Here is a 14,972-nt window from a genome sequence, read left to right as displayed (position 1 = left end):
ATGTGGTATTATAAGTTGAACTAAATTCAGAAATTTTAAATCTTAAAAAAAAATGCTTGAAACTACTGTTTGAAGCAAGATACAATTTCCCTATGATGAATGCTATTACTATGTATATATAAAATGTACCAATAAAAAAATTCAAGGAAAAAAAGTAATAATAAAGAGCTCTATTACAAAAAAAAAAGTTTTCTGGACACATTAAAATACTTAACAGTCACTTCCTGGAAATGTCTAGTAACCACAACTAAGGGCTTTTTATAAATAGGGACTCTATTATGTTTTCTCTGGTATAGCACCACAAATAGTTAAAATCAAATTCAAGAACTAGGGGCCGGGGAGATGGCTCAGTAGGATAAGCGCTTGACTGGCAAATGCAAGGATCTGAGTTCAATCCCGGGTTCCGCAAAAAAAAAAAAAAAAAAATTCAAGAAGTTCGCTAGGAGAAAAATTAAGATATATCTACTGGAGTTAGCAACTACACAGTTATGACCTTAGCAAGAGCACTTTAAAAAAAAAAGAGGCACAAAGGAAACTGCAAGAGATTTAAAAAATTTAAAATTGAAACTGACATGAATAAAAGTCTATTCTTTCTGAAAGCTTGGCTGTGAAGGAGAGAAGTAGTCATTAGTTAGTAGAAAAATATCTAAAAGGTTCTATATACTAAAGACGAAGGAGAAAGATTCCACTAATAAACTAACAGGAAAAAATAAAATAATAGGAAACATAACTCACAAGTAAAATACTAAAATATTAAACAGTGCTGGGTGTGTTGGCACACACTTGTAATCCCAGCACTAGAGGCCAAGGTAGGAAAATTGCAAATTCAAGGCCAGCCTAGACAACCTAGCAAGACCCTGTCATAAATAAATAAATAAATAGAATAGAATAGAATAGTTTTAAGAGAATCTCAAATTCATACTGAATATGCAATTATTTATATAGCATTTAAACAACTCTAAATAATTAGACAAACAACTTGTGTCTGGACTGGCAGATTTAATATTATCAAAATGACAATATGACAATATTCTTTATCTGACCTGATTACTTAATAGAATTCCTACTAGGATCCAAATTAACTTCTTTTACAAACTGTCAAGAAAATTCTCAAATTTATATGAAATTGCAAGGGTCCTAAAATAGCCAAAACAATCCTGTAAAAGAATAAAATAAAAAGACTCATAATTCCTGATTTCAAAGCTTACTACAGGGTTGGAGAGACAGGTCTAAGCGCGTGCCTGGCAAGTGCAAAAATCCGAGTTTGATCCCCGGCACAGAAGAGGAGCTAGGAACCCCAGGCATGCCATATTGTCTGGGCATGGTGGCGCACACCTGTAATTCTAACACTTGGGGGGCTGAGACAGGAGGATCACTATGAGTCTGAGCTGCATAGTGAGGCTCTGTATCAAATAAATAAATTTTTTAAAAAAAACAACAAACTTACTACAGAGCAACACTAGCTAAGACAGCTTGGCATTGGCACATCAACAGAATAGAACTTAGAGGTCAGTGATAAACCCAAGCTTTTCTAGGGAGCTGATTTTGAAAGTGTAACAAGATCACTCAAAGGAAAATAATTAATTAATTAATTAATTAATTAAAAAAATCACTCAAAGGGCAAGAAACATCTTTTAAATAACCATGCTGTAATAAATGGACAAATAGGTAAGACAGCCCTTATATATGACACCAACTGTAAGTCAAAATGGATTAGTCTTCATGGTTTTGTATTTGGCAAAGAATTTTCAGATATGAGCAACAATGAAAGAAAATCAGAATAAATTAAGATTTCATCAACACCTTAAAGCTTTTTGCTTTTTTAGGATGACCACCAAAACTTTCCTATATTCAGAGGTGGGATTTTTGGAAGCTGACTGGATCATGGGGTGCTCTACCCATCAGTGGATTGATCCGTTGTTGAGTTCATAGCTAAAGATGCTGTTAGGAGGCCAGGCCTGCCTGTAATCCCAGCACTTGGGAGGCTGAGGCAGAAGGAGCTCCATGCGTTCCAGGCCAACCTGAGCTACCCAGTGAGACCCTGTCTCAAAAAAAAAAAAAAAAAAAAAAAAGGAAATAGCATTATCCAACAAAATTAAAGTTAAAAATAGAAATTTTAGCTTACAAGGAATGATGCACATTTATTAGGTTTAGAAAACAGAACCCAGGGAAATAGAATACATGACACTGTGATTGATTCAGGAATGCAAGGATAGTTCAGTAATAGTAAATCTATTAGTAGAATTCAGCACAAAAGAGGAGCAAGGTATGGTGGCACATGCTATAATCCCAGTGTTTAGGAGGCTAAGAGAGGAGAACGCTGTAAGTTCTAGGCCAGACTATACTACAAAGTGAGACCCTGTCTAAAAAAAAGTAGAGCAAAGGAAAAAAATGACATAGTAATTTTTATAGATATAAAAGACATTGGCAAGTTACCTTCATTTATTGAAAAGGTAACAGCTGAAAAAAAAGCTAACAGCTGAAAATTTTAATATAACATACAAGCATTCCAATTTTTATTTTTTTTTTTTATAAATTGTTTTTCTTTCTTTTTTTTTTTTTAATTATTTATTTATTTATTTTTACATTTTATTTAGGGTGTGGGGGGGGGCAGCTCAGCCCACCAGGGGGCGCGGCTGGCTGGCATGTGGTGCTGGGGGAATTGAACTGTGGTCCCTGTGCTTTAGCTAAGCTTTGTTCTAAGTAGGTGCTTTAGACCACTGAGCCATCTCTCCAGCCCCTCCAATTTTTAAAAAGCCAAAGGGCTAGCCAAATAGCTCAGTGGATTAAAGTGCCTGCAAGCATGCACAGGGGCTGGGGGTTCAATCCCCAGGTCTGCCATGCTGGCCCCACCCCTGGGGTGAGATGGCAATTGAGACTGGGTGTGGTGGTGCATGCCTATAATCCCAGCTCTTGGGAGGCTGTAAATAGGTAGATCACTATGAGTCTGATCTAGTTCAGACCCTGAACATCCGGCAGACCCTTCACTAATAATTAAAAAAATGAAAAAGCCAGATTTTTTTGTTTGTTTTTGAGTATTGGGGACTGAAAGCAGGACCTTGCACATGCTAGGCAAGCACTCTATCACTAAACTACATTTCCTGGTACTTTTTTCACTTTTATTTTGATTATCTACTTTTGTAGTACTGGGCCTCCAACCCAAAGCCTCACACATGCAAGACAAGCATTCTACTGCTGTGCTATATACCCAGCCTTATTCTACTTTGAGACAGGGTCTCACTAAACTGCCCAAGCTGGCCTCACACTGGCAATCCTGCCTCTGTCTCCCATGCAGTTGGAATTACAACCATGTGCCATAGCACACAACCTTAAAAGGAAAGTACTAAAAACATTCCAATGAAGTCAGCAATAATATCAAGGTCTACTGCTATCCTTGAGATATGTTTGAAAAGTAATAACCAAATTAATTTGAGAAAAAAAGAAAATACAAAAGTTGGAAAAGAAGAAATAAAAATTATTGCATTTGGTAACAACATAATTATTTAACTGCCGTTTTTTCCTAGAAAAAGTAGCAAGAAAACTATTACAGATAATAGTAAAATCCAAAGGTATAAAATTAATACTCTAAAAGCATTCCCATATTCCAACAACCAGATAAAGAATATAACAGAATCTCCATTTACCACTTAAAATAACAACAAAAAAGGTAAAACACCAAATAGTAAATATAATGGGCTGGGAGATAGTGGTCTAAGTGCCTGCCTGGCAAATGCAAGGTCCTGGGCTCAATCCCAGGTACCACATCCCATGGGTTCCAGGCATACCATGCCAACCAACAAAACCAGTTGTGGTGGTACACACCTATAATCCCAGCACTGGGGAGGCTGAGAGAAGACAATCACTATGAGTCCAAGCTGAAAAGTGAGACTCTGTACCAAATAAATAAATAACAGGCAATGTACAAAGACATTTCAAAACATTATCAAAGAACAAGGTGCAGTGACACAGTCCCCTCACCCCCCGCCACCTCAATCACTGGGAGGACTGAAGCAAGAGGATCTCTGAGCCCAGGGTCTCCAACCCAGCCTGGGTAACATTAAGATCCTTGTCTCAAAAGAAAAGAAAAAAAAAGTTAAGAAATGCAGAAAACTTGGACATCAAGAAATAAATTTATAACCTATAGTGGAGAAGAGTGAATCCAAGACCTCACACATGCTAGGCAAGCACTCAACTGCTGAACTAGACCTCCAGCCCCTAATGTTGTTGAACAGAAGAAGTTAGTCTTCTTGAAACTCAAAAAGATCTCAACCACTTCTAAATCAATCTATAAATATGATGCATTGCCAATAACAACATTAGAAGCCAGGCACAGGGGTACATCCCTGAAACTCCAGCTACTCAGGAGAATCCAGAGTTTTGAGCCCAGTCTGGGCAATTTATTTATTTTTTTTTTAATATTTATCTATTTTTATTTATTACATTTATTTATTGTGTGTGTGTGTGTGGCCAGCTCAGCCCACCAGGGGGCGGGTCTGGCTGGCATGTGGTGCTGGGGATCAAACCGCGGTCCCTGTGCTTTGCCAAGCTTGTTTCAAGTAGGTGCTTTAGACCACTGAGCCATCTCTCCAGCCCCAGTCTGGGCAATTTAGTGTGCTCCTGCCCTAAAATAAAAAATAAAAGGGCTGAGGATAGAACTCAGTGGTAGAAGTCCCTGAGTTCAGTCCCCAGTGGGGTGTGGGGGAACAGCAGGATAGTCTGGCATTGTTATGGTTTGTGTCTAGATGTCCCCCCGCCAAAGCTCACACAGTCATGGGGTGGGCTTCTAGAGTTTTTGATTGCTCACTGTCCAATGCTGAGATTACCAGCATGAGTGCAACACCAACCCTGGGGCAGGTAGCCTGCATACAATATAAGGGAGGGAAAGAGACTTGCTCTGTGCCACTCCTTGCTCTAGATGCTTTTGCTGTTTTCAGCTGCCGTGAATTGCTGCCCTCAGCCATGTGCTACTCTGCTTTGGAGCCAGCTGAGTATGGACGGAAACCTCCACAAACTGTGACCTAAATTAAACCAACCTTCTTTCCTTAATTCTGAGTTTCAGGTATTTTGTCTCAGCAAGGAGAGAAAAGTAAGCAAGACATGCTTGGTGGCACATGCCTATAGTCTCAATACTTGGTAGGCTGAGGCAGATTACTTGACTCCAACGAAACCAGATCAGCCTAGGTGACCTAGGCAACACAGTAAAGATCTTGTCTCAAAAAAACATAGTAAGGGCCAGGGAGATAGTTCAGCGGCATAAGTACCTGCCTAGCAAGCACAAGGTCCCAAGTTTGATCCCCAGTACTTCAATAAATAAATAAATAAAATAAAAAAACAATGGGGGTGCATGATTAGTTAATTCTAAATTTATGGAAAAATAAGGAAAACCACTCTGATAAGTAAAATGAAGGACGATGATAACCAAAGAATAAGGTCATTAGGTAAACTGATAAATAAAACAATAAAAACACAATAATAACCCCAAGTTATATGTAGGAACTAAAACCATCTAAAGAAAAGATTTCAAACAAGCTTGGAAAAAACTATTTTATTTATTTATTTATTTTTAAAGATTTCATTTATTTATTTATTTAGTGTGTGTGGCCAGCTCAGCCCACCAGGGGGCAGGGCTGGCTGGCATGTGGTGCTGGGGGATTGAACTGTGGTCCCTGCTTAGTTTTGCTTGTTCTAAGTAGGTGCTTTAGACCACTGAGCCATCTCACCAGCCCGAAAAAACTATTTTAAAAAACGATACTGGGGTAACTGAGTTGCTACCCATAAGAAAAATAATTTTGGATTCCTACCCCAATATTTTGTTCAACTTACATTGATATGGATATTTAAATTTAAAATTATTTATCAAGAAAAAAACAAAATATTCATTTTATTTTTTAAAATTGATTGACTGATTGATTGGCTGGCTCAGGCTGCCTTGATCGCAGGTCTGGTAAGGCATGGGGAGTTGGGGATTGAACAGCAGTCTCCTGAGCCTGACTGGGTTTGCCCCAGCAGACGCTTAATCAACTGAGCTAACCTGCAAATTCCTAATTTTTTTAAAAATTTATTTGGTTGTTGTAGGGTCTTACTATGCAGTTCATACTTATAGTGATCCTCCTGCTTTCAGCCTCCCCAGTGCTGGGATTACAGGCATGTGCCACTATGTCCAGTCTCTGGCCAGCTCAGCCCACAATGGGGCTGGCATGGCATGTAGTGCTGGGGATTGAGCCTGCCATCCCTGCGCTTGCCTATGCAGGCACTTTAGTCCTCAGAGCTATATTGGCCAGCCCCATTCGCTTTAATTTTAACTAGAAATAATACCAGGTAGAGAAGGCTTTTGTTATCACACAGAACTTTAGAATCTGATCATGTTAACTGCAAAGTATTTTTTAAATTTCTGCTAAAAAAATATACTATATACAAGCAAGGTCAAAGGAAATAAGTACAAAATATCTACAACATACATCAAAACTAATTTTCTTGGGGCTGGTGAGATGGCTTAGTGGTCTAAAGCACCTACTTAGAACAAGCTAAGCTAAGCAAAACACAGGGACCACGGTTCAATCCCCCAGTACCACATGCCAGCCAGCCCCGCCCCCTGGTGGGCTGAGCTGGCCACACACACAAAATAAATAAATAAATAAATAAATATTTTTTTAAAAAACTAATTTTCTTAATAACACAAGCATTTCTAATAAACAATATAAAATCTTAATAGAAAAATGAACAAATGATATAAAGAAACAAACATGGCTCTCATATTCTAAAAGGCACTTAAGAAAAATATTCCCATTAAACTGGCATTTTTTTTAAAAGGCTTAATAACTCCATTAGCAAAGGAACAAGGAAGCCAACCCACACTCTTCGGCAGAATACAAACAGGCACAGCTTCCATGAAGTGCAACTTAACTATGTATCCAGATTCCAGTGGTGCATGTCCTCTGACTCAGGGCTTCTACTAATTTAACCTAAAGACATGCTCACTCTCATGTACAAAATTCTCTAGGTACAAGGACAGTCACTGTATCAGTTTGTATAAGCAAGGCTCCAAACTATTGGTTTGGTCTGGTTTGGTTTTTTGTCTTTTTGAGACAGGGTCTCGCTATGCAATTCAGGCTGGCCGTGATCTCACTCTAGCCCAGGCTGGTCTCAGACTCATAACAATCCCCCTGCCTAAACCACCCAAGTGCTGGAAATTCAGATGTGCACTATCAGACCTGGCTTGGCTCCAAACATTTTAAATGCCCAACTAAGACATCTCTACCAAGGGCTGGCCAGATAGCTCAGTGGACTAAAGCACCTGCTGAGGCAGAGCACAGCGGCCAGGGTTAAATCCCCAGCATGCTTTGCCTACCACACTTGGGGCATGCTGAGACAGTGACTGAGACTGGGTGTGGTGGTGTGCTTCTACCCCAGTGCTTGACAGGCTGTAAACAGGAGGATCACTAAGAGTCTGATCTACATAGTGAGACCCTGTACACCCTGTCCTAAATACAAAAAAATAAATAAATAAAAAGTACCTTTGCTTGCTTCCAGGAAGTCAATTAGCCATGGTCAAGAGCAGAAGGAAAAGTTGCCTTTTACCATAAATTTTGTGTATCATTTGAATTTTACACATCACTTATGTTTCAGTATTATTTTACCCAGCTTCACCAATTGCTATATTTTGTTAGTATGCTGGTTCCTATATTATTGACAATGTTAGTTTTTCCAATTAACACATTTCATTTAATCAGATTGACACAGTAAGCCACAGCAGTAACTTGGATTCCATGACCCCACAAGCTCTATCTTTGCACATTACTTCACAAAAAGCACTGCTCCCTGTTCTATTCATACCCTACAATTTTTTTTTAATACACACTGATGATTAATAGGTTTTATGTTGGCAGATCTGCGCATGCACATAATGTACTTTAATCATCTCCCTTCACTCCCTTTGTGCCACTCCTACTTCACTTCCACAGTTTCAGTACACAGAATGTATTTTGGTCATATTCATCCACTGGGTTCCATTCTTCACTGCATGTAGAGAAATTATAAATTACCTGGGACTAAAAACCTACAAATGTCTTAGCCTAGATGGCAAACACCTAATCACTATTTTAGAAAGAGCAGAAATACATGAAAGTGCTCAAAGTTTCATAAAATATCATTTTTGCTATCACAACAGATGCAACATCTGGTCCACTACTTCACAAGTTTAAGAACTGACTTTAGTCAGGTATGGTGACACACACCTGTAATCCTAGCACTCAGGAGGCAGAGGCAGGAGAATCACCATGAATTCAAGCCCAGCCTGGGCTACATAGTGAGTTCAAGTTCAGCCTGAACTACAAAGCAAAATCCTGTCTCAGGGGGAAAAAAAAAGTGTATGTTGTGGTGCATATGTACTTATGTAAGTATATCTACACATATATAGTACCCTTGCCAAATATATATCTTTGGAGAACACATGACACTATGATAGTGTATAAAGGAAGAAGAGACCAAGTCAAAAAGGCTAAAGGCGTTCCTGGAAACAAAAAAGTGTAAGTGAGCTGAGAGCCAATAGAAGAGAAACTAAGGGAATGATACAACAGTAAGAATTCTGGAAGGTGGTATGACACGTACAGTGGTCCTGCGGTAAGAAGGCACAGGATGCCTCCAAAGAGGCAGAGAAAGATGAAAGTGTAAGATGATGTGATGGAGGATTAACTGAAAGTTGGAGAAGCCAGACTATGTGGTGTTCTCTAGGCCATGTTAAGGACTTTTGCCTTATTCTAGAAGCAGTGAAAAGTCAGGAAAGGGTTGTAAGCAGGACTGAGGAAAGACTGCTGTTCACAAAAGATTAGAGTGTTATAGGAACTGGAAGGCACAGTAGAAGCAGGAAAACTGCGTAGAAAGCTAAGTGAAGGATCATGACTGCCCAGGCTGGAGTTATGGCAAAAGCAAAATAAACAGGACTGGATGATTGATTACACCAAAAGTGCAAAGGAAAGGAAAACTGTAAGGAAGGTGCCCAAGTTTCAGGTCTGCACATCTGGAAAGATAAAGATGTGCTCATTGAAAGACAAACACTCCAAGAAGACCAGATTGTTGTGTTTCATGGGAAGCCTGCTGCAGGCTACAAACACAAAAAGGAAGGCAAAGGGTTCTTCAAACATATGAAAGTCTTGGCAAGAAGGATGAAAAATGAAAAACAGATGAGGGGTCAAAGAAAACAGAGTCTGCTACAGTACACCTTAATTTTAAAAATCTTCTGCCTCCAGGATCAGTCATAAAACAGGGCTAGATATTTTATGTTCCTCAAAACAGGATGTACAGAGGAGGAGAAGAGGTTTCAAATGCAATCGCTGGAGGGATAAAGAATTTGTATGAAGAATCAATATGAAAATATAAAGATAACAAATTTACCAATTTGAGAATGAGGGGAAAAGATAGTAAATGCCAACATACAGAAGGAAGAGGTATCATCCAAAGAAAAAGGAAGAGTAGGAAATGGAGGACTCCCTTTCACGAAATTTTACAATTTAGACACGTTTCATCTACCTCTGAACAAAACGGCTGTTCTTGGCCTTGCGTGCTAAGGGAATACAAAAATAGCTGTACACCTAAGGCTTTTTATTGAAATCACGGCTTCCACTGCCCTCATGTGGAGGCAGTAAGGAAGTGCACCACCCAGTTCCAGCAGCCTGGGAATGCCCATATTAACCTATGTATAATCATTAATCCACGACCACAGATCTAAGATCACAGTAGCAGAGGACAAACTGGCAACAGTCCTTGCCAAGCGATTTATCTTCTAAGTTATCAATATGCAACATATCTGTTTTTATTTCTTAACTTGGGATTAGAAAAAAGATTTCTCCTTTTTTGTTCTTTGTTAATGATCACATTTAGCAACCTAGGTTGGGGGGAATCAAGACATATCACATATATGTACAAATTCTCTATGATGAATATGACCACTTTGTATACCTAAAATGTACCAATAAACTTAATTTTAAAAATTCTAGGATGTCCAGTCTGATACCACCATTTCAAACCCAACCCTTGGCATATTATATATTTGAAAATTTACAAATGCCTCAATTTTAATGATACATATAAACAGATTAAGGTGCATTTCTACCACACATCAATATGCTGATGGCAAACATTAAGCAGTTATTCCCCTGCAGGTGCAAATTTTCCCTTTGTTATCTTCAAGTTAATGAAAAAAATTTGACCACTTAGAAGTATACAAAGCATCATAGTAAACACAATTGTAAAGTCACATCTTCAAAATTCATCAGCTAACCAAATATATAATTGATTTAATCAATCTCAACATTATTCATAAAAAACATGGTAAGTGATTGACACTTCTTTTCTGACAGTTCTCTTCATGGTAAAAATAAGCTTGCCTGATTTAGCATTCTGTACATTAACTCCTGCCTTTCTTCTTTAGTGAATATGCACTTACAACTGTACCTCTTTAAAACTGTCTCCACAAATGTAACAACTTGATATTATTTTTTAAGGCAACTATACTAAAAGATAGGGCACTGTAGGCCAAAAGGTGAAATTACTGCATTGAGTACATTTTTCCAATTCTCACTCAGCTGTTTTTATTCTGTAGATTACACGATTTTGCCACTAAATACATTCTTGATCTTCGTTCTCCACTCCCCGACCCCCAGATCTAGACACCATATTATCCATTTTATCGCTAGACATTCGAAAATGTTAAGAATTGAACGAGTTTTCCCCAATCTTCTTGGTTCCTTCTCTTGCTATCAACCCCCCACCATCACCACCACTCCTTTCTTCCCTTCAAGATGCCTAACTCTTACAACTTGGGTGGTTTTTTACAAAACCACTCCTTGGGATGCTCTTCCACCTTCTCTCCTACATTTAAATCCTCTCGAAATAATTTTCAACAGCTAGGCATCAATTTCTTTCACAAGCTCAAACTGCAGAAGAGGGAAGAGACTGAAATGCAAGTGAGCGAAACATTTGGGAATGTCAATGAGACAGCGGCCTCTCTTTTGAAAGGAAAACACAACTCTACACAGGCTTTCTTCTTCGCTGTGCTCCGACTGCCTCCCTGACCTCAAAGACACCTTCTCTTTGCTCAGATTCGAGGTCCCTCTGCTACACGCCGGGCCTGCCTTGCCTCCTCCCCAGAAAGAGAAAGCCGGGGAGAAAAGACAAGTCAGCAGTCACCTTCCCGCCGCGCCCGCGAGCTGTCAGGACCCCGTCCCAAGACTCACCTGGTAGGTGCGGCCGCCCGGAGAGCTGCACGAAGCGGTTGAGCTGGCCAGTCCCCCGACCCCCGCTGCCCCCACTACCCCCGCTGGCCCCGCTACCTCCGCCGCCAGCGCCAGCCGCGCCTCCTCCCCTCCGGCGGTTCCTGTCCCAGCCCTGGGCGGCCGACATGACCTGCTAACGACTGCCGCAGCCCGGTCCCGGCAGCCGTTGACCCGGCGGCACCAGCAGAGCCTCCTTCCTGGGCTCCTCCAGAGACCGGGGAGACAAGGAAAGGGGGGAGCGCCGGATTTCATCAGGAGCCAATAACCAAGCGCCTTAGTGACATGTAACCAATGAACAAGCGTCTTCTTGCTAGGTGGAGGGAGGCGGAGAGAGACGTGGTAACCATAGCTATGCCTAAAAAAAAAAAAAAGTAGGGGCTGAGAAAGACAGAAACAGCCGCTCATCAATCGCGCCGAGTAAATGCGCGTCGCCGCGACTGCTGAGGCTCAGGTGAACCAATCGAACTCCGAGTAAGAGAGGACACACCTGCAGAAAGACTCCCGGGACCGCTTGTAAACCGTGGTCAGCCCTCAGGAACTCTTTCCCATAAGCATGACAGTCAAAGCAGGATAGGTACACGATACACATAGCTGGGGGTTTTCTGCCACCTTTGCTGACTGAGCCCCCACTGCCTGTTGACTCACACAAAGGGCTCCCCCGCCGGCGTCGGGTGGGAGCCAGGGGCGGAGTCAAAACCTGTCTGTGAAAGTGAGATAGTCTGGATTTCATTTGTCTTGCAGCGCGACGGGCAGAACCTCTCCCCAGATAAGCCATGGCCCAAGCAAGCAGTTAGCCTGCTTAACACATATCGAAAATGTTCACTCTTAGCAGTGACCGACAGAACCAAACAAACAGAACTCCCGCGAAGAAACAACTTCTGGTTTATAACATCGGTGAGGATTTTATTCTACACACCGGCACTTGTGTAGAGCACCATGAAAAAAAAATACTCAAGTAAATGACGGGTGGCTATGTGTTTTTGTTCAATCCGTCCCTGTTGCTCCTAGAAAAGTTTAATAGCTTAGACAATATAAGATGAAAGGGAAGTGTAAAATTAAATGTATGTCAGGAACAGGTATAGAGATCAAGGTTGAAAAAAATACAGATGTACAGATCAGAAATACCTTTTGTTCCAAAATTAAACACACACCAAAAAATTGTCTTTAAATTAGGGGACTCAGTGCAAAATGGTAAACTGTATACTACTCATTCATACGGATGTGTGATAAGGAAATTTATATATATTCCTCAAGCAAGAAAAACTTTTCAGGTTCGTAGATCTGGTGTACTTTTCCCCTATGACGTTTCATACAGAAGAATTTTATGTGCTGGGGAGCAACTGCTGAATTTGGAACAAATACCCTTTAATCCTGGTGTATAAAATTGAGGTCACCACTAGCCCCACTTTGTTATCTTCCTACCTCCAGTTTCTGCAGTGGGAGAGGTATTTTACCAGTTATGTTTTACAACACACTGATAATGAAAATACTTGAGACCTTAAAGAAAAGTTAGGGCTCTAAAGTATGAAAACTAAAGTAAGTATATTTCGTTTTCTAAAGAAACGAAGCCACTGGATAGTCAAGTAGGAACTAGAGGAAAAATTCATAAGAATATTCCAGGTCGGTTGGACTGGCTAAATAGCACCGCAGATTGAAGCTCCTGTTTAGGCAGACATAGCAGCTGGGGTTCGATCCCCCACTTGCCGTGCGGGCCCGTCCCCGGGGTGAGCTGAGACAGCGATTGAGACTGGGCGTGGTGGCGTGCGCCTGTAATCCCACGCTTAGGAGGCTGAAAACAGGAGAATCACTATAAGTCTGATCTATGTAGTGAGACCCTGTACTAAATACACTAAAACTAAATACATTTTAAAAATCTATTGAATATCTATCCCTGCTAACGTCACAAAATGAAAGATGAGACAGTATGTGCCTCCTGTGGAACATAAACAAGATGTTGAAGTACTATGTAGGAAAAAAATTGAATATGAATCTCGTATCCAACTCCTTTCTGGTTTTCACCCTCCCAAGCGCTGGGATTACAGGCGCGTGCCACCATGACAAGTTTTAATCGCCTCATCAGCGCACTCCGGGGGCAGGGCAGCCATGGCACACCGGGGTGCAACCCCAGCCGCTGCATCTTTCTCTCTTTTTCTTTCTTCCTCTTTCTATGTAGTCCAGGCTGACCTTGAACTCTCTATGTAGCCCAGACTGGCCTCCAACATGTTGAGATCATCCTGCCTCAGTGTGCAGAGAACTGGGATTACAGGTATATGCAGCCACACATGGCAGTCTTTTTTATTTTATTTTTTCAAGTTTCTCAACAAATAAATTGAAAGGAAAAAAAAGATTTGAAGAGGAAAATCTACAAATTATATAAGTTTGTGGTTGTACAACTGTGAATATGCTAAAAATTACTTAGTAGTGATGCTACACAACTTTGTAAATAAATTTTAAAAAACACTCAATTGTATACTTTAAAGGATGACTTATGTAAATTGTAATTCAACTAATAAATGTTAAATAATCTGGGAAAGGAAGAGTAGATGGGGAGATAGATGAAACAACATTGGCTCCACTTTAAACCAGTGAATTAGGGCTGGGGAGATGGCTCAGAGGATAAGTGCTTTCCCTGGCAAGCACAAGGGCCTGAGTTCAATTCCCAGTTCCGTCAAAAAATAAATAAATAAATAAATAAATCAGTGAATTAAGTTTCAATCAAGTTAAAAAAGAGAATAACTTAAAACATTTAGCCAAATGCAAACACACCAACTCAAGAAACAATAATAACAAGAACATTGGAAATGCTGACACTGGATATTTTATGATAGTAGAAAATTATTGTTACATTTTAGGTACAATAGCATCATTGTTACATATATGTTGTAGTACATATGATAACTAAGATAATTATGCTATTAATTCCTATTAGTTCATTGTAAAGAACTGTTTGTGCTTATATTGACTGATCAATTTTTTTTTTTTTTTTGGCAGAACCGGGGATTGAACTCAGGTCCTTGTGCTTGCCAGGCAAGCACTTATTCCATTGAGCCATCTCCCCGGTCCCAACTGATCAATTTTGTTTACCTGTATTTTATAATCTGAGTAACTACTTTGAAGATAACAATAGCCAATATAATAACTACTGTCAATTTCCTATTAATCTTGTTTTGAAATTCTGTATCATTTTTTTGTTGTTATTGTTATTTCTCTCTCTCTTTCTCTTTTTTTGTATTTTTTAGGGAAGCGTCTACAGGGTGTTCAGGGTCTCACTACTAGATCAGACCTGTAGTGATCCTCCTGTTTACAGCCTCCCAAGAGCTAAGATTACAGGCACACACCACCACGCCCAGTCTCAATCGATGTCTCAGAGCGCCCAGGGGCATGTGGTGCTGGGGATGAATCTGGTTCTCTATGCTTGCTGAGCTTCCTCATGGGCCCAATTCATCAATTTTAACCCTAGCACAAGGGTGTAAGATACTGATGGAAGGGCAGGAGGTATGGAGGCTAGGAGGGAACTGTGGATTTTTTCCCCTTTTCTGGAAATTTTTATATTGGCACGTTTTATTTTATTTATTTTTTAAGTAAGCTTATTGGTACAATGTAGATATACATAGCGATCACATTCATCATTATATGGAATTCGTGCCCCTTCGTAGTATATCTTTTTTTTCCATAATTTTATTGAGAAACAAATAGCAATGA

General features: G+C 40.1%; 1 protein-coding gene and 1 pseudogene across 1 annotated transcript in view; one reads left to right on the top strand and one right to left on the bottom strand.

Moving 5' to 3' along the window:
• Klhdc10 (kelch domain containing 10) overlaps window positions 1-11,489 on the bottom strand; it is a 67,708-nt gene extending 56,219 nt beyond the window's left edge. Inside the window, exon 1 of the mRNA XM_023702873.1 lies at window positions 11,232-11,489. Coding sequence (XP_023558641.1) covers window positions 11,232-11,397 — 166 coding nt within the window. The 5' untranslated portion in view covers window positions 11,398-11,489. The remainder of the gene's footprint in view (window positions 1-11,231) is intronic.
• Window positions 11,490-12,085: 596 nt separating this feature from the next.
• The window catches only part of LOC101583728, a 19,032-nt pseudogene continuing 16,145 nt past the window's right edge, over window positions 12,086-14,972 (top strand).

Source organism: Octodon degus, unplaced genomic scaffold, assembly GCF_000260255.1.
Source record: "Octodon degus isolate 3935 unplaced genomic scaffold, OctDeg1.0 scaffold00160, whole genome shotgun sequence".
Lineage (NCBI taxonomy): Eukaryota > Metazoa > Chordata > Mammalia > Rodentia > Octodontidae > Octodon > Octodon degus.
Note: the sequence above shows the minus strand (reverse complement) of the source record. Positions and strands in the feature narration are given on the sequence as shown.